This window comes from Phascolarctos cinereus, unplaced genomic scaffold (assembly GCF_003287225.1).
Source record: "Phascolarctos cinereus isolate Bilbo 61053 unplaced genomic scaffold, phaCin_HiC Scaffold_4;HRSCAF=312, whole genome shotgun sequence".
Taxonomy (NCBI): domain Eukaryota; kingdom Metazoa; phylum Chordata; class Mammalia; order Diprotodontia; family Phascolarctidae; genus Phascolarctos; species Phascolarctos cinereus.
The window spans coordinates 659,084,593-659,103,020 of record NW_027555847.1 but is presented as its reverse complement, the minus strand read 5'-3'; the positions used below and the strand labels follow the sequence as shown (position 1 = coordinate 659,103,020).

The 18,428-nt window shown below is 46.9% G+C and overlaps 1 protein-coding gene across 4 annotated transcripts; it reads left to right on the top strand.

The window, feature by feature from the left end:
• The first annotated feature begins 11,626 nt into the window (after positions 1 to 11,626).
• Positions 11,627 to 18,298, top strand: ECSIT (ECSIT signaling integrator). 4 transcript variants are annotated; one of them, XM_020995112.2, is made up of 8 exons: positions 11,627 to 11,769; positions 13,153 to 13,306; positions 14,310 to 14,724; positions 15,622 to 15,845; positions 16,083 to 16,134; positions 16,600 to 16,748; positions 16,941 to 17,049; positions 17,827 to 18,298. In XM_020995112.2, exons 2-8 carry the CDS (start codon positions 13,190 to 13,192, stop codon positions 17,865 to 17,867), a joined length of 1,107 nt encoding a protein of 368 aa, XP_020850771.1. In that variant the 5' UTR covers positions 11,627 to 11,769; positions 13,153 to 13,189; the 3' UTR covers positions 17,868 to 18,298. The 4 variants fall into 4 exon arrangements, with proteins under 4 accessions (XP_020850771.1, XP_020850769.1, XP_078010048.1 ...); XM_020995110.2 differs by having other exon boundaries at positions 17,506 to 18,298; XM_078153922.1 differs by having other exon boundaries at positions 11,627 to 11,782; positions 17,506 to 18,298.
• The last annotated feature ends 130 nt before the right edge of the window (positions 18,299 to 18,428 follow it).

The following is an 18,428-nucleotide window of genomic DNA, read 5'->3' as shown; positions in this document are numbered from 1 at the left end:
ATAGAGCACCGACCCTGGAGTCAGGAGGATCTGAATACAAATCCTGCCTCAGACACCTAACACTCACTAGCTGTGTGACCCTGGGCAGGTCACTTAACCCCGCTGCCTAGCCAAAAAAAAAAAAGAAATACTTGCCTGAAAGAATTTTTACAACCAGTGTCTCTGATAACGGACTCATTTCTAAAATATATAGAGAACTAAGTCAAATTTGTAAGAATACAAGTCATTCCCTAGTTGATAAATGATCAAAGGATATAAACAGGCAGTTTTCAGATGAAGAAATTAAAGCTTATCTACAGTCACATGAAAAAAAATGTTCTAAATCACTATTGATTAGAGAAATGCAAATCAAAACAACACTGAGGTATTGGGTAACATGACAAAACAGGAAAATGATAAATGTTGGAGAAGATGGGGGGAAATTGGAACATTAATATTCGAACTATGGTTGGTAGATTGTGAAATGAGCAATTTGGAACTATGCCCAAAGGGCATATCCTTTGGCCCAGCAATAGTACTTCTAGGGCTGTATCCCAAAGACATCGTAAAAATGGGGAAAGGACCCACATGCACAAAAATATTTACAGCAGCTCTTTTTGTGGTGGCAAAGAATTGGAAATTGAGAGGATGCCCATCAGCTGGGGAATAGTTGAACAAGTTGTGTTATATGAATGTAATGGAATACTGTTGTGCTATAAGAAATGATGAGCAGGCAGACTTCAGAAAAAACTGAAAAGACTTGTATTGACTGATGTTGAGTGAAGTGAGCAGAACAAGGAGAAAGTTGTACACAGTAACAGCAACATTGTGCAATGATTGCCTTTGATGGACTTAGCTCTTCTCAGCAGTGCAAGGATCTAAGACATCTCCAAAAGTCTCATGTTGGAAAATGCTATCCACATCCAGAGAAAGAACTATGGAGTCTCAATGCAGAGCCAAGAGTACTATTTGCTCTTTTTTTTTCTTCTTGTTTTGTTTTCTTCTTTTTTTGTGTTTCCTCCTATTGGTTCTAATTCTTCTTAACATGACTAATACGAAAATATGTGTAATAGGAATGTATATGTACAGCCTATATCAGATTGCTGGGCGTGTTGGGGAAGGAGGCTGGAAGGGAGGGGGAAAATTTAAAACTCCAAAGCTTACGGAAGTGATTGTTGAAAACTAAAAATGAATTAAATTAATTTTTAAAAAAAGAAATGCTTGTTGACTTAATGACTGACCCTGAGTCTTCTATACCTATAATATCACGCCTGATATTTACCTATCTAATTGTAAGTTTCTTGAGGGCAGGGATCGTTTCCCTTTCGTCTTTGTGCCCTTAGCACCTAGCAAGGTGCCTGGTAGCACACAGTAGGCTTAATAAATGATTGCTGGGACTCTCAACTGAACGTGTAATGTATGCTGTTGTTGGGTGTGTTGCATCCTTCGGGTCCCTAGCCAAGGTCTCGGGACGAGCGATTCGGAGACTTGGCCAGGAGAAGGCAGTGCAGGGTCACGCAGGAGACAGGACCAATTCCAAGAGACAGCAGAGATCTGGGAGGGGGAAGGCGAGCCCCTCTTGAACTGGCACTTTATTGGCTACAAGACCTCAGGACCTGACCAATCGTAGGAGCCCCCCACCCCAGCCACCATTCACAATTTGTGGGCCGCCTCTTCCTAGGTGTTCTAGCGTTGTGGCCACGGGCCGCCGGCGCCCTCTAGGGATGCTGTGAGCTTTGGGCACTACCCTCTCCTAACTCCCTCCTGTCTGAGAAGCCTTGGGCAAAGGGAAACCTCGTTCCTGAATGGCCGTATGGTTCCGCTGGGTTGTCGAGTACGTAACCAGTCCAGTCTTAATCCATGGGCGGTAGTTCCACAGCCAGGAAGGGATTCCCTAAGTGCTAGGGGCGGTTTCCTTCTGGGGAAGGTCGCCCACTTCCCCAACTGCTCCCCCCCTTTCCTCCCTTCTATCTAGTCCTGTCCTTGGGGCTCTGTTGAATGAAATATAGCAGGCCATGCCAGATGCAGTATACCCATAGATATGCTGAAGATGTGGAGACTCAATGAGTTAAGAATCCAGGCTTGGCAAATCCACCAATTTAACAGAACTTGGGTGCCCATTCAAGGGAGGATCAGGCTATAGTAGATGGGAGGCACAGCAGTTTGCACCAGGAAGAAAACCAACATGAGGGCCAAGCCATTTAAGATGACAAGCTTTGAAAAGCTGGGCCAGTCCAGGAGCCACCTGTGACTGTCCTGGGGAAAAGGGACTTTGTGTGTGTGTGTGTGTGTGAGAGAGAGAGAGAGAGAGAGAGAGAGAGAGAGAGAGAGAGAGAGAGAAAGAGTCAGTAAGTAATTTTACAGATGAGGAAACTGAGCCAAACTGGGTTAAGAGACTTGTCCAGGGTCACACAGCTAATAAGTGGCAGAGGCCAGCTTTGAACTCATGACATGAGAGTTTTTCTGATTCCAGGCCCAGTGCTCTATCCACTGGGCCACCAGCTGCCCATATAAATGCTGGCTATGATTATTTAAAAGCTCTTCATAATCTGGCCCTTTCCTGCCTTTCCACTTTTTTTATACCATACATCTCTCTGTCCCTCTAAGGTCTTGAGCACAGTGCTGAGTACCTAGGAAGTTAAAGAAAGGCAAAACACACACACACACACACACACACACACACACACACGCTTAGTCTCTGTTACCAAGGTGTTCACATTCTACTGAGGAGACAATATGTAAATGTCAATACTATCTAGGTATATATAAGATATATTCATCATCTATGAAGGTGCTCAGATCAATTCATAATCTGGCTATATCAGCCTATTTACCAATCCTCAGACTTGATATTATTCCCAGGACCTTTGCACTGGCTGGTCTCCCTTGACTAGAATACTCTGCGCTCTCACCTTTGCCTCAGTTTCTCTGGCTCAGTTCCAATCCCACCTGGTCCTTCCATGGCCTAATACTTTTCCCTTCCAGATGACCTCCATATACTCTGAATATATGCCTTGATATTTTGGATATTTTCATGTCCCCTCCCCCACTGGAATATGAGATCTTTGAGATCAAGGAATGGTTTTTTGTTAGTTTTTGTCTTTCTTTGTATCCCAACACCAATCATTGTGCCTGGCACATAGTAAGCTCTCAATAAAAAATGCTTGCTTGTTGATTGACTGACTGACTGCTTGCTGGTCCAAGTCCCCAGAAGGGCAGAGTGATGAGGACAGATCAAGAGAGATGGAGGAAGAGGAGGAGGAACAGCTCCCCAACTGTTCTAGGGTCAGGACGAAAGCTGAATGATCAGTGACTGGTGGGAAAGAGTTTAAGCTCAGGTGGTGGAAGGAAACACAGTCTCTCACAGTTGGAGAAGCTTTGTTTCCAAGATCTTACTGCTTGCCTCCTCAGGTCTTGTGTGCTCAACATAGCACTAAATCAGCTCTATGTCTTCCTTCACATTCCCCTCTGCCTGGAGTCCCTCTCTTCCTATTTGTCAAAACCCAATTTATTGTACAAGGCCCCTCTTTTTTTTTTTTGGCAATTGGGGTTAAGTGACTCACCCAGGGTCACACAGCTAGTAAGTGCTAGTTAAGTGTCAAGTGTTTGGTCTGAGGTCAGATTTGAACTCAGGTCCTCCTGAATCCAGGGCTGGCGCTCTATCCACTGCGCCACCCAGCTGCCCCTTACAAGGGCCCCTCTTGACCAAATAACCATCGCCTTCTCTGATGACCTCAGCTAGGTGATCTCACAGTAGAACTTTGGCTATTACACTTGGCCTTGCCTTATAAGTTTGGGCTCACATATTATCTCTATGAGCTGGACTGTGGGAATTCTGAGGGCAGGGATGTTGTTTTCTATTGTGATGGAAAAATCACTTAAGCATCAATGCTAAGATTTAAATGTCTCACTATAAGGTATTCCTGGAGAGAATGATGGATTTTAAGTCAGAGGCCCTGGGCTTGAATCTGCTATTTACTACTTGTGTGACCTTGAAAAAGTAATTTAAACGTTCTGGGTTTCACTTTCCTCATCTGTGAAAATAAAAGAGTGAAACTATGTGACCTCTGACATGGTCTTCTGGGCAGCTAGGTGGCAAAGAGGATAGAGCACCAGGCCTAGAGTCAGAAAGACCTGAGTTCAAATATGGCCTCAGATACTTACTAGCAATATGACCCTAGGCAAGTCACTTAACTCTGTTTGCCTCAGTTTCCTCATCTGTAAAATAAGCTGGAGAAGGAAAGGGCAAATTACTCCAGTATCTCTTCCAAGAAAACTCCAAATGGGGTCACAAAGAGTCGGACATAACATTTTCTTCTATAACTATGATTCCACTGGGTGACCTCTGGTAAATCACTCCTCTTAGCTGAGTCTCCTTTTCTTCTGTCTAAAGAGATTTTTAGACTAGCCAGTTCAAGGCCTCTTCCAGCTCTAAAGCCCATAATCTGATTCACCTTTATTGCACCCACATCACAGCCCAGCTCAGAGACTTGCTCATATCAAATGAAATAATACTTGCAAAGTGCTTAACAGAGCACCTGACACAATGTTCAGTCCTGACTGACTCTTCATGAACCCATGGACCAAATGTCCATGGGGTTTTCTTGGCAGAGATACTAGAGTAGTATGCCATTTCCTTTTTCCAGTGGATTAAGTCAAAGAGAGGTTAAGTGACTTGCCCAGGGTCACACAGCTAGTAAGTGTGTGAGGTCAGATTTGAATTCTGGTCTTTCTGACTCAGGTGCTCTATCCACTGAGCCATCTAGCTAGCCCCAGCCTGGCACATATAAGCACTTAATAAATACTTATTCCATTCCATTCACAGGAAAGATCAGTAAATGCCTGTTGAATGGATAGCTGTGGGGAGGTGAAGGTGAAGGATGGGACTGGAACGAGGGCCATAAGGTTCCCTCTTACCATAAACCTTATAACCTGAGGAGATGGCTGGGGTTGATCATTGTCAGGAATAAGTAGCCTCTATTGGGGAGGAGTTATCAAGGTGATGGGGAAAGGGTATGTGTGGGGAGGGTAGGGTGGGGGAGGGGGTTCCTGCCCAGTGCGGTGGTAGGAGAAGGGGGAGTGGGGATAGTTGAGGTTCACAAAAACAAAGCCTTATTGTCCTGGGAAATAAATCCACCTTTCAGATCATACCCTGATCCCTTGGGAAAGATGGTACAGATTTAGGCCCCCACATTATGGATACAGCCAGAGTCCCTGGGGAACTCAGATCCAGGCTGCCTCTGCCCTCTCCCTAGGCTCCTGGATTCCCTTGGGTCTCTGTGCTTCTGAAGCTAACCCTTGGGTTGAGGATGGGAAGTTTTACTTGATGGGATCATCTTGGATAAACCCTTCATTTTGCAGGCTATAGAGGCTGAGGCATTGGATCAAGGTGGCATTGATGGTCAACATGAACCTGGGGGAAGGAGAAGTTCATTATTACTGAAGCCTTCCACTATCTCTCACCTCCCACCAGGGGGTCACTGTCCCCAATAGATTAGCTTGTCTCACAGGATTTACATCTGGAAATGACTTTTGAGGTAATTTTACATAAGGTAAAACTGAGTCAGAGAGGTAAAGATTTATCCAAAGTGCTAAGCACTTTGCAAGTATTATCTCATTTGATATTGAGCAAGTCTCTGAGCTGGACTGTCAAGTAGACAGTGATAGCATCAAGATTCTTTGACTCCAAACTCAACGTTCTTCCTACAATATCACCACCCCCTCTGACGCAAGGTGATAGCCCCCCAAATTCCTCTTCCCTTTGGGTTCTGACTTCACTCTCCCAACCAGGCCTCCAAAAATGGTACTGTTGCACTATGGGAAGTAGGATGGAGGTCTCAGGCTAGGGTCTCCTAGGAAGGACCCCATGAGGTCCCTGGGTTGGAACTTAAGCGGGGCAAGGCTGTACCTCCTTTTGCCCAGGTTATGGTAGGTAGTGCTGAGGTAGCAGGACACATGAGGACTGAATGCAGAACATAGTAGGAAGGCCAAGACAGAGCCTCCCAAATTGCCTAAGTACAGAAAATCTTGCCATCTCTAGGGGCTGCAGCATGGCAGGCCTGGGCAAGGGCAGGGCCAGCATCCTCGTCACTTGCTTCAGGAGGCCTCCTGTGTCATGTGTTTGACATCCAAGTATCAAGGATTAGGTCAGCCCTTCCCATCAAGGCTCCTTGTCTTGGCTGAGGCTGTGTTCTGATCTCCTCCCTTGAAGTCCCAGGTGGTATAAGAACTCAGGAGTTCTGGCCCCTTCCTGGGTGATGGCTGGAAGGACGGAAGATTACAGCATGTTTGTCCAGAGATATGAGGATGGACAAAGAGAGAGAAGAGAACTGAGAACTGATGCTCTCTGGGACACTCTGGGACCAGCCTAGACACACACTCACACAGGCACAAATGGACCCACTGCAATAAAGACAGCTAGATATACAGAAGCATGTATGCTCACCATCAGACTTACTCTTGTGACACATAGAGGCACAGACCCTTAGATGTAGTTATTGATACACATATTTATAGACACAGATAGGAGGATGTATACTGAGACACACACACATTCCACTACTGACACCTATCAGTCAGTCACCTAAGACACTGATATACACACAGAGGGGCGTGGTTGCTTATTCACACTCATTCACACACCCAGACACCTTGTATCTAGAACCTCATGCCGTCAATGGCCTAGGCAAAGCAGAGGACAAATCTGAGCCAGCCCATCCTCCACAGAAGGATTACTGAGGATCTCCAAACCTTCTCTCTCCCCAGTAAATGCCGATCTTTGAAAGGGTTCCCCACTCCTTCCCTAGACCCACAAGACTACATCCCTATGGGATAGTCCAGCCCTAGGGACTTTGAAGAAAGTAATGGGCACTTGATCTTCCAGCTCTAAGGTGAATACAGTCCTAGTCCTGACCATTCACCCCTGATGTAGGGGCTGTGGTTCAGGCACCTCTCCTTCCTGTCCTGGCTACTAATTCTCCCTTTATTAACAGTGGGGAAAGTGAAGTGGGAGATCCTTCCAGGTTCGGGTATTTTTAGGTTACAAGCAGCCAGTGGCATTTCCCTGAAATATGATCTCAACCCTGTTCATTTAGGGAAAGAGCCAGGATCTAGGTCCACCCACCCCCAATACTTGATGTGCAGCTACTCTGAGAGAGGATCAAAGGGACCCCAGGCCGAAGACGGCAGGAAGGTTGAAGAAGAAGATGGTGTCACTTTAAATCTGAGCTCTGGCGGGTTGGAGTGGGGAGACCGTGGGATGTCAAGACTGGAGAGCCTGTCTGAGACTGGAAATGAACTAGGGAGTTCTTGGGACACTGAGATTAGTGAGAACTCCTAAAACAAGAGATTAAGAGTTCCTGGGAAATCCTGAGGGGAGGTGTGGTTTGGGATTTAGGACTAGGAGAATTTGGGATTGGGGGCCATGAGAGTTCAGGATGGAGGTCTCTTGGAAAATGTTGGGGGTCCGAGTCCCTGCTTCAGAGAGATGGGGTGCTGGTGAAAGAAAGATTTGTGCCTGAAGGCCTGCGGGACTGTTCCAGGTGTGTTGATTGTAGGAGCTGGGACTGAAAGATGCCCGATTAGAAAGACAGATGAAATAAGTGGTGGGGATGGGGGTGGAGTGGGGGGCATAGGTTCTGGGGACAGACGGCTCACTGATGCTGGCAGAGTAGACAGGAAGGGTTGCCCAGCATATCAGAACTCAAAAGCTGGGAGCCCAGCCCTTGCTACCATACCAGCCAATCTGAGTCAGAGGACATGCCTCTCACCATCTGGAGCAGGGATACCCTTGGCTCCCCAGGGAGCTCCCAGCTTTGACCTTGGCGTCTCCCTCTCAGGAATTCTGGCTCCCTGCCTGGTACTCATGGCCACCCTACTTGAGGATGCTAGACTGGAATAGCCTCAGAGACCCAGGAGGTGGCTGGGGCAGACACTGCCAGCCTCCTGGCCCTTCCCATCCCTTCTTAGCCTGGGGCCTCTGGGCAACTGAACTTTGGATTGGGGAGGCTGAAAGGATTTGGGGCTCTCAGAAGTTGGGAGTCCTGTCTTTAATACCTAATTGGAGGGGTGAGGGGGAAGGGAGAGGAGGATGGTATGGAAACTGAAGTAGGAAAGGCATTAGGTTAGGGTCATAACAACACCAACCCCGCTATGACTCCCATCCTGGTTCAAGTACCACGTTTGCCACTGAGTTTCAGTTTCCAGAATTAATAATTTAACAGACATTTATTAAATGCTTACTATGTGCTAACCACTGTGCTGACAACACACAAAGACAAAAGTGAATCAGAGCTTGCCCACAGAAAGCTTACATTCTCACAGGGGATTCAACATGTGTGTAGGTAGATAGCTATATACACACATGTGTATATATATGTGCATATACATACACACATACATGTATACATATCCACATATAGTATACAATATACCAAAGGTAGTTTGGGGAAGTAGGGCACTAAGAATTAGGGGGACCAGGAAAGGCTCCATGGCTGAATCTTGAAGGAATCTAGGGATTCCAAGACACAAAAAGCGAAAAGGGAAAGCATTCCAGGCATGAGGAACAGCCAATACAAAGACATAGAGATGGGAGATGGAGGTTATACAGGAGAGATATCTAGTAGACCAGTTTGGTTACAGAGAGTGAGTGGGGAGAAGTAATGTATAATAAGACTGGAAAGGTTGGGAGAGACATGTTTGTAAAGATATTTAAATTACTGTGCTTCTCTTTTCACTGCCAAAAAGAATAACCACTGCACTGGATACAGTAGAACAAATATAGCTAGTAAGGCACTGATACTCCAAAATAAAAAAGGAGATAGTAAGAGAGCCCCTAAGTCCCCTTGGTGAATTCAAGTTACCTGATGACCCAGATGAACTACATGCTTGGGTCCTGAAAAACTCTCAGATGTGATGGATGAGCCTCTATTAATAACTTCTGGAATGTAGCATCTCCCACTTGACAAGTATGGTCCCTCAGAGAGTGGCTGCTACTACTCCTTTTCCTTTTTTCTTTCTTTCCTTTTTTTTTTTTTTAGCAAGGCAATTAGGGTTAAGTGACTTGCCCAGGGTCGCACAGCTAGTAAGTGTCAAGTGTCTGGTCTGAGACTGGATTTGAACTCAGGTCCTCCTGACTCCAGGGCTGGTTGCTCTATCCACTGTGCCACCTAACTGCCCTATGTTACTATTCCTTAAAAGGTTCTGGGGAAATTAGAAACCCTAGGGTTTCTAACACAGTTGATCCTGAGCCCCAGTGTACTTCACGTTTGTTATTAGCCAGTATCCTCAATTACATTTTAGCAAGAGTATTTACTAAAAAGGCACAGTAAAAGCAGTTATTAAAATTTTTTCTCCTCAAATGGAACAATGGGGCACACCCTCCCTTTGCAAACACAAGGTCCTTGGGAGAGTGAGTTCAAACTTGGGAGAGTGAGTACAGTGGTGGTGAGGCACACAATAGATTATACAACTCCTAGTTACTGGAAGTTCTTTTCTCCCTTCATGGATCCCTCGTGAAATTCATAGCAAGGGGTGGTCTGAGTGATGGTTGAGTTTACCAGTGTGGCTGGCTCTTTGGAGGGCAAGGTTATCTCTTCTGGAAAGGTCAATCTGCTACTAGGCTGGGCCAATTTGCTGTTGGATAAGACTCTGCCCCTTGCTACTGAGCCAGGCCACTTCTCCACTCTTGCTGGTACTCTCTCCTCCAGTTCTGCTCAGGTGCCAAGGGAAGGGAAAGCACCAGGTTCTAGTCTGTAGGTGTTCCAGAACATGTAATGCTTACAACATCTCTACCTGGGTATCTCCACCTCAAGTACTGACTCCTATACTTACTGTATATCCAGCTCTATTGGACTCTGCTACCAACTCTAATCACTGGTGAAACTTCTGGTGGGACCTCAAGATCTCCCTGATCCTGGTAGCATGGAGGTAGGAAAAAGAGAAAGACATTTTTCTATTTTGTTCTCTTTTCTACTTTGTTCTATTTTTCAAGGGCTTTTCTACACCTCACCAGCCTGCTGTAGGTCTGCGAAACTTGGAAGAGGCTTGCTATTTTATACATAAGTCCAGAGGCACATTTGATCATTTCAAGCAAGCATAATCTGCTTCCTGTGCAGCATCATTTGCATTGCATCGAGTGGCCAAAGTTTCATGATGCTTTCAAAATGATGAAGGGCTTGTCCACATGTATTTTCATAAGGGTTTAGGAAAATTCCTGCATACCTAGTATACTCCATTCAGTGATTAATTCATTGTTTAGGATGTCAAAATGTCCAAAACTGAACTCATCACCTTTCCCCTTAAACCCTCCCCCACTCCTAACTTCCCAATGACTGTTGAAGACACCATCTTTCCAGTTACTGTTGACTCCTCACTCTCTCTGTGTTCACGTAATATTTAAAGGATGGATGTGGAGGAGGGATTGGGCTAGTTTGGTTTGTCCCCAGAGGATAGAACCAGAAACAAATTACAAAGAAGATAATTTAGACTAGATTTCAGGAAAAACCTCCTAATGACTAAAATTATATAAAAGAGTAATGGGCACCCCAAAGGTGGTGTCTTCCTTCTCCCTGGCAGTCTTCAAGCAGAGTCTGGGTGACCACTGGAAAGGTATGTGGGGATTACTTTTCTGTATAAGCTGGATTGGATGGTCATTGCCTTCCCTTCCAACTCTCAGATTCTGAAATTCTGTGAAATGCCCCAAATGATGATTTGATCCCAGAGGTAACAGAAAAACCACTGGAGTTTATTGAATGGTGTGTGTGTGTGTGTGTGTGTATGTGACAATCAAACCTTGGAAGTGAGGAGAATGGATTGAAGGGGATTGAGGCTTGAGGTAAAGAAATAAAAAGGAAAAGTTATTGTAATCGTCCAGGGTAGGGGAGATGGGGACCTGAACTAGGTGGAAGGAGAGAGCATATATAAAAGAAGTTGTTGAGATGGAAAGGACAACTGAAAAATGGAGAGATGCCCATAGTACTTATTCATAAGGCTGTTATTTGGGTGAAAAAAACGGTTTATATAGAACCTCTTTGCAATCACATACCAACATCTGCTATTTTTTCCCATCTCTTAAAAAAGAGGGTGCGTGGGTAGAGTCTAAGGTGACTTAGGGTTGTAACTTCTAGGAAACACATCAACTCATTTTGACAACTCGTGGATTCAGTTTCTCGAACTGTAAAATGGAAGACGGCGGGGTTTGGAAAGCACCAGTGAAATTCTGAAACCCTATATCCAGTGTTTCTCACCAGATCCACCTGTCCATCAGAGCTGGGCTGGGGTTGGGTCCGTTTCCAGTCCCGGCAGCTTTGGACCAGAAAAAAGCTGAGCTAGTGGACACTTATCACCATGCAGCCTCCTCGTCCCCTACCTACCGTCTTCTCCCCCGGTTTGGTGGCGAATAAACTTCTACCCATTTCGCAGATGAGCAAACTGAGGCCTAATGAGTCTAAGCAAGTAGCGAGAAAATGAAAAGCAGAACTGCACACAGGAGATCGGCCTCCAAGTGCAACCTGCGCTGGGAACTGCTTTCTAAGCTTAGACCTGGGTGGGTGGGCCGGGGGCGGGGCTTTCCAAATGACGTCTTCCCATTGGCTCCTGATCTTTGCTTTTCTCTGAGAAACCCTTTCTCTCCCCGCCTGACGCCCTGTGACCCGGAAGCTCTAACGGCCAATATGGCTGCGCCCAGCAATACCGACAAGTAGAGACGGAGCCATCTGAGAATCGCCGTGGGGGTGATCGCCGTCGCGCTGCTCGAGAAGCAGCTCAGACTCCTAGCGCGCTCCGCCGCAGGTCTGCGGACATGGTGACCTTTTCCCCTTGTATCGCGTTTGGGAAGGGAAGGGGAGGGGCGGGGGCGGCGTGAGCCCCGCCTACTGTGTGTCTGTGTGTGTGAATGGATATGTGTATATGTGTGTATTGTATTGTGTGTATATGGGTGTGTATGTGTGACCCTCAAAACCCCCACCCCGTCCCAAACCCAGCACACAGGCAAAGGAGAAAGGAGACATGGCTCTGGCCCGGAGAACCCGGGATCTGAGACGGAGAGACCCAGCCTGACCTAGTGAACACCCACGTGCCTGGAGCTGGCACGTAAACGAGGCCGTGTGCGGATTACGCCCCAGGAGGGGACGTTTTCCAAACCTAAAGTCTAAATCTGACTCTGCCATCTCCTGATCAGTGTGGAGGTGTGTTAGGCAGACATCGAGCATTTATTAAGTGCCTGTTGTGTACCAGGCACTGCCGTCCCCAGGGGATGCAAAAAAAAGCAAAAACAGTCCCTGCTGTCAAGGAGCACACATCCTAATGGGGGAGTCAACACGAAGTTAATTAGGTACCTACAAGATCCGTACTGAGTAAATGGAAGGTAATCTCAGAGGGGAAGGCACTAGCTGCTGGGGGAGGGAGGGAGGAAGGAAGGGGAAAGACCTTCTGCAGAAGAGGGCTTTGAGCTGAATCTTGAAGGAAACCTGGGAAATGAAGAGGCTGAAGTGAGGAAAGAAAACATTCTAGGCTTAGGAAGGAGCCAGAATGCCCTGCTTGAGAAACAGCAATGAGTACAATGTAGCTGCGTCAGAGAGGCAGTACTGGAAAGGTAGGAATGCACCAGCCTATGAAGAATTTTGAACATTTGATTTGGAGATAATAGGAAGCTATTGAAATCGATTGAGCATGGAGTAGGGGGTGGTTGTGACCAAGTCAGACCTGCTCTCTAAAAATATCACTTTGAGCATCGAATGGAGGATGGATTGGGCTTGTGAAAGACTTGAATTAGGAATACCAGTTCAAACGTTATTGTAATAGTCCAGGCTTAAGACTAAAAGAACCTGAACTAATGTAATGCTTTATAATTGGAGAGAAAGGGATGTAACATTAAGGGAGAGATGCTGTGAAGTATAGAAGTGATAAGATTTGGTGTTGGACTGAATATGTTGGATGAGAGTGGAATCAAGAAGTACACTGGAAGTGGGAGCCTAGGTTAATGAGAGGATGGACATACTCTTGACATGGTAATAGTATCAAAGTTTGGAAGACAGGAGGATTTGGGGGAGAAAGAGAATAAATCTAGAGTGTGTGTGTGTGTGTGTGTGTGTGTGTGTGTGTGTGTGTGTGCATGCATAGGGTTCTAAGGCCATCCTCTGGGCCAGCTAACCACATCTCCTTTCCTTGGGTTAGGTAGGCATCTGGTTGCCTGACCAGGGCCAGCAACAGGATGAACTGCATACGGAGGGCTATCCTAGCCTTGGATTACTCTATGGGTCACCACTTCCTTTCCAGAGCTGCTCCAGGGCATAGCCCTTGGCAGCCTGAAGGAAGCTGCCTTTTACAGGTAGTGGGAATGGGGTAGGGAGAGGGATCACCTACTTGCCTAACTTTGGATAAGCCATTTAACCTCTCTTGGCCTCCTTTTGGAGGTCATCTAGCTCCATGCCATCATTTTACAGTTAATAAACCCATCAACTCTTCCAGGTTTTAGTCCTCTTTCCCTCTCTTCTGGCCTGAGTGGGTTGGGGGGATAGGAGGAGGCACCTGCTTCCCTCTGGTTATGCCCCATTCACTTGCCCTCTTCAGTGCCATCTAAAACTGACTCTTAGTAATCTTCCCATGGGCTATTTGATTTTGGTGCCATTCCTGGTTAGCATTTCCTTCAGTAAATTCTGTTGAATGTTTAGCAGCTTCTCAGGCCATGTGTACTCAGAAAGACTGCAACAAATTAGGAATGTGAATCTGAAATAAGTGGAAAGAAACACAAATGCCCCCAGTAAACAGGAAAAAAATTTTGTGTTGTAGACAGAAAATCCTTTTCCTAATACAGATGTTGGCTATTGTGGGGAAGAAGGAAGAGCTAATAGAGATACTGGGAATCCCTGGCTAGACTAGGCAGTGGTTTGGATATGTTAGATGAGAGAGTAGAGTCAAGGATGACGCTTAAGTTGGGGACCTAGGTTAGTCGGAGAATGGAAGTTCCCTTGACAATACTACTGAAAGATTTCGGAACCTCAGGATTCCAAATTGGGAAAGAGAAGAGAAGGCCTGGGTTTTTCCAGAGCCAACCAGTCTCCTTGGTAGATAACAAGCCCCAGGGCTAAGTGTTCAGAGGAGGAACTAAGGCCCAGAGAGTTTGAGAGCTAAGTATTCAAGGTCATATCCATAAATAACAGAGCCAGAGTTCAAACCTAATTCCTAAACTCCAGTTCCAGTTATCTTTCCACTGTACTTTACTGCCTCTCCTTTAGGAAAGGAACGAGGTCCCCTATCAAGGTAGGATAGGCAGGCTTCCTGGTGGACAAGGGTGTCAGATCCTAGCTGTGATCCTTCTTGTTGACCCACAGGGCCGCTCCCAGTTCCCGAGGGGCTTCCACAGCAGTGCAGCAAGACTAACCTCAGATTCTGAGCAAGTCCCTATGGTGAAGCCCCCTACGGTGTCCATGAAGGCCTTGGAGCCATACGAGGACTTCTTTGAGCAAGCATCTGGTGGACAGCGAGATAAGACAGGATTCTCAAGGGCAGTCAAGGCCTTTGCCCAGCGGGACATGAGAAAGCGGGGCCATGTTGATTTCATCTACTTAGCTCTTCGAAAGATGCCGGAGTATGGGGTGCAGCATGACCTGGCTATCTACAACCTCCTGCTGGACATCTTTCCTAAGGAGGTCTTTGTGCCTCGAAACATGCTGCAGCAAATCTTCAACCATTATCCCCGTCAGCAGGAGTGTGGCGTGAAGGTGTTAGATCAGATGGAGAATTATGGTAAGAGGGAGGAGTCTGAGGATCCCTTCCCAGCCCCAGCCTTTGCCAAGGAGGGCACTGGAGGAAGAACATTGCTGTTAGCCAGTGTGGAATGGTATTAGATGGGTTGAGTGAATTAATCCCAGTTAAGATGAAGTTGATGATTGAAAAGGTGTTTTGAGGGGGTTATTGGGGTGGGTAGATGGATACTCTGTCTGCAAGGATTTAAAGGGCAGTCACATGGAAGAGGGCTAACACTCATGCTGTTTGTCCCCAGAGGACGAGGAGAAAGTTGGGAAGGGGCTGGGCAGCCAGAGTTCCTCTACCAGGACAAGGACCGGGAGCTTTGGTCAGGAAATGGCAGAATCAGATTTAGACTTTAGGTTCGGAAAATGTCATTAGCAATTAGAGCTGACCAGAAATGGAAAGGACTATTAGGAGACAGTAAGTTCCCCATCATAGGGGGTCTTCGGGGCAGGCTAGATAATTACCTGACAAGGAGAGAATAGAACTCGGGTTCTTAACCTAGGTTCTATAAACTTGCTTTTTAAATATTTTGATAACTGTATTTTCAGCATAATTGGTTTTATTTGTAAGCCTATATATTTTGTTTTATGCATTTGAAAAACATTATTTTGAGAAGGGGGCCATAGCTTCACCAGATTTCCAGAGGGAATGACCCCAAAAAAGTTTCAGAAACTCATTTATGGAGAGATTCTTGTTAAGGCACAGGTTGGACTGGATAATCTTGGAGGCCCCTTCTGTATGTAAAATTCTGTCATTCTGTTTTTCAGAAGAAGGGCATGGGGAGGGGGCTCCCCTATTTGGGGCAGTTTACCTGTGGCCCATATCTGCTTCTGTGACTGGCTTTGCCTTTCCCTGTTCTCTTCTGCTTCTTTCCCTTCTTGCTTAGCACAGGGGTCATGCCAAACAAGGAAACCGAGTTTCTGCTGCTACAAATTTTTGGGCGCAAGAGTCACCCTATGCTCAAATATCTTCGCCTGATTTACTGGCTCCCCCGCTTTAAGAACATCAATCCATTCCCAGTGCCAAGACCACTACCCAAGGACCCTATTGACTTGGCCCGGCATGGTCTGGAGCGTATTGCCGCCGACTTGAGTGCCAGAGTCACTGTCTACCAGGTAGCACCCAGGACTACTTGATTTCCCCCAACTACCACTGTAGGTCCTGATTGCTTTTTCTGTCCTTATGATCTCTGTCTTGGTAGCCACACACAGAGTGCCAAGACTTTTTCCTCTGCTGATCCCATTGTCCTTGTATGTTTCCTCTTGACTCTTTGCCCTTCAGGTGGGGGTGGGTGGTGAATGTGGGTGGGGTGGGGCTGGGCACCTAGTATCCTTTTGCTGTTCTGTCTGTAGATGCCTAGGCCAGAAGATCTTGGAGCTAACCCATCACAGCCTCACATTGTAGGTAGGTCTTGTGTCCATTGGGTATATAGTATATTGCCAATCTCCTAAGACCACAGATAGAGTGAGGTTAGACAGGAGGAGAGTAAATGGGAAGACACTGATGGTAGAGTTTTCAGAGGGCCCAAGGAGTCCTCAGAACCCTGAAAAGACAGTGCCCATTTCCTCATCCTACTTCTGGTTGAAGACATAAACTAAGATGAATTCTGGAGAGAGAAACCAGAGAGAGCTAAGCAAGTGGAGATCAAATTAGTTAGTTTTAGGGACTCTCTAGGTCTTTGCATAAGGTGACAGACAAAACCTGGTGCTACGTAATTATGACCTCATTTTATAGAGGTAGAGCGGGAAAGGACCTGGAGATAAAGTATAACCCCTCATTTTACATCTGGGCCCCTGGAAGGGCTGGGTGGAAGTCACCTCCTGGAAATCAACTGGAATTGATGTGTGCCTGTGTCCCTCCCCAAACCAGGAATCCAGAGCCCTGACCAGCAGGCTGCCTTGGCTCAGCACAACCCTGCTAGGCCTGTTTTTGTCGAGGGCCCCTTCCCATTGTGGCTTCGAGACCAGTGTCTCTACTACCACGTACTTCGAGCTGACCTGCTGCCTCCAGAAGAAAGAGTGAGAGGAGAAGCCCGGGAGGGGCCAGAAGGAGGGGCTGTGGGTGCTCCAGTATCGAGTGTTGAGTGGAAGAGTGGTCTGGTACCTTCTAACAGTGGGTGGTTCTAACAGCTATGCTTAAAACCCTGGTTGGGGTGGGTGGTACCACAGAGTGTTTGACCTTAATCTGAGCCCCATGGATGCTGCCTCCAGCAGGAAGACAAAGAGATCGGGCCAGAGAGGAACTTCTATTACCCCATGCAGCTGGACTCGGATTTGGATCAAGGACCCTGGGATGACTATGAGTTTGATGTGGATGAAGGTATTGGGGTTCCTCTACATAGCCTCAGAGTGGTTTTCTAGGGTCTGGTATAGCTCCCACCTCCACTGTCCTTTGGGTTTGAGATGGAAGCCCCTTGGCATTGTCCTTCCCTTCTGGGTACTACTTTAGGCACAGGGAACAAGGCTGGCCTCAAACCTGGAAAATTAGTCTTAATGGGGGAGGTGGGGGTAGGGGTGGTGGAGACCCAGGTTCCTGAGCTTCTGCCAGGGCTTACCAGAATGGGGTCTGTAGCTACTTGTCAACCAGAAGAAGGGAAGGGGGTGATCCAGGAGGTGAGGAGCTTCAGACCCTAGTGGTAAAGGTCAGGAGTTACCTTCTGGGCAGTCCTCCTAGAAGCCAGTCCCTGGTTTCTCCAGCCCAGAGCTCCTTCTGGGCAGTCCTCCTAGAAGCCAGTCCCTGGTTTCTCCAGCCCAGAGCTCCTATCTGTTCCTATAGTTGAGGAAGGCCCTGTATTTGCCATGTGTATGGCTGGAGCCCATGATCAGGCCACACTTGCCAAGTGGATCCAGGGCTTGCAGATCACCAACCCAGCACTGGCCAACATCCCAGTGGTCTTCCGTCTGGGAGCAGTGGGAGGAGAACTCCAACTCTCTGAGCATCAGGAAGGCCAGGGCCAGCACACCAGGGAGCAAGAGGAGCAGGTGTCTTTGAAGGAAGAAGAGAAAGAGCCATCCCAAACCCAGATCCAACACCAGGGTCAGAGCTGAGCCTTTGCCTGAAAGGATTCTTAGACTGAGTGTTCTTGCTCTCTGTTAGGTGTGGTTTTGGTTTATTGTAAAAGCAGAAGCTGGACTTGAAGCTGAAAACCTTGATGGGGAATGGAGTTTTGAGGTAGCTGCTTCCACCTCCTCCCCAGGGGATCAGTGCCACAAAATTGATCGTGCTTTGCTACTTGCCTTTCTTGAGTAGGTAGCAAATAAAGTATCATCCTTGGGGATTCTGCCTGCCCTGATTTCTGTTTTTGTCCCTAGTCCTGTTGTGGACTGCCCTTCGGGGTGAGGCCCAGCATATGGGTAGGGGTGGGCTCCACCACAGCAGGACAAAGGTGGTCTGACTGAAGCCAGGCACTATCCTACAAGCAGTTTGTCTGCTCAGTTTTTCCATCTGGGAGGATGAGAGAAATATCCTTTCTATGTGATATCTGGCACTTATTATACCTATTCAAGACTGTGGCCACATCCACCCTCCCCCCCAAAAAAAGATTAAATGCAAACTAGTTTTTCTTTCATTCCTGGAGTTTCCTTTTCTTTCCAAGGCTTCTCTTTCCCTCAAAATCTAGAAATGTGGTTTGTTGGAAGGGATGTTGGACAGAGGCAAAAGACCCCAGTTCCAATTCTGACACTTAAGAGCCCTCTATC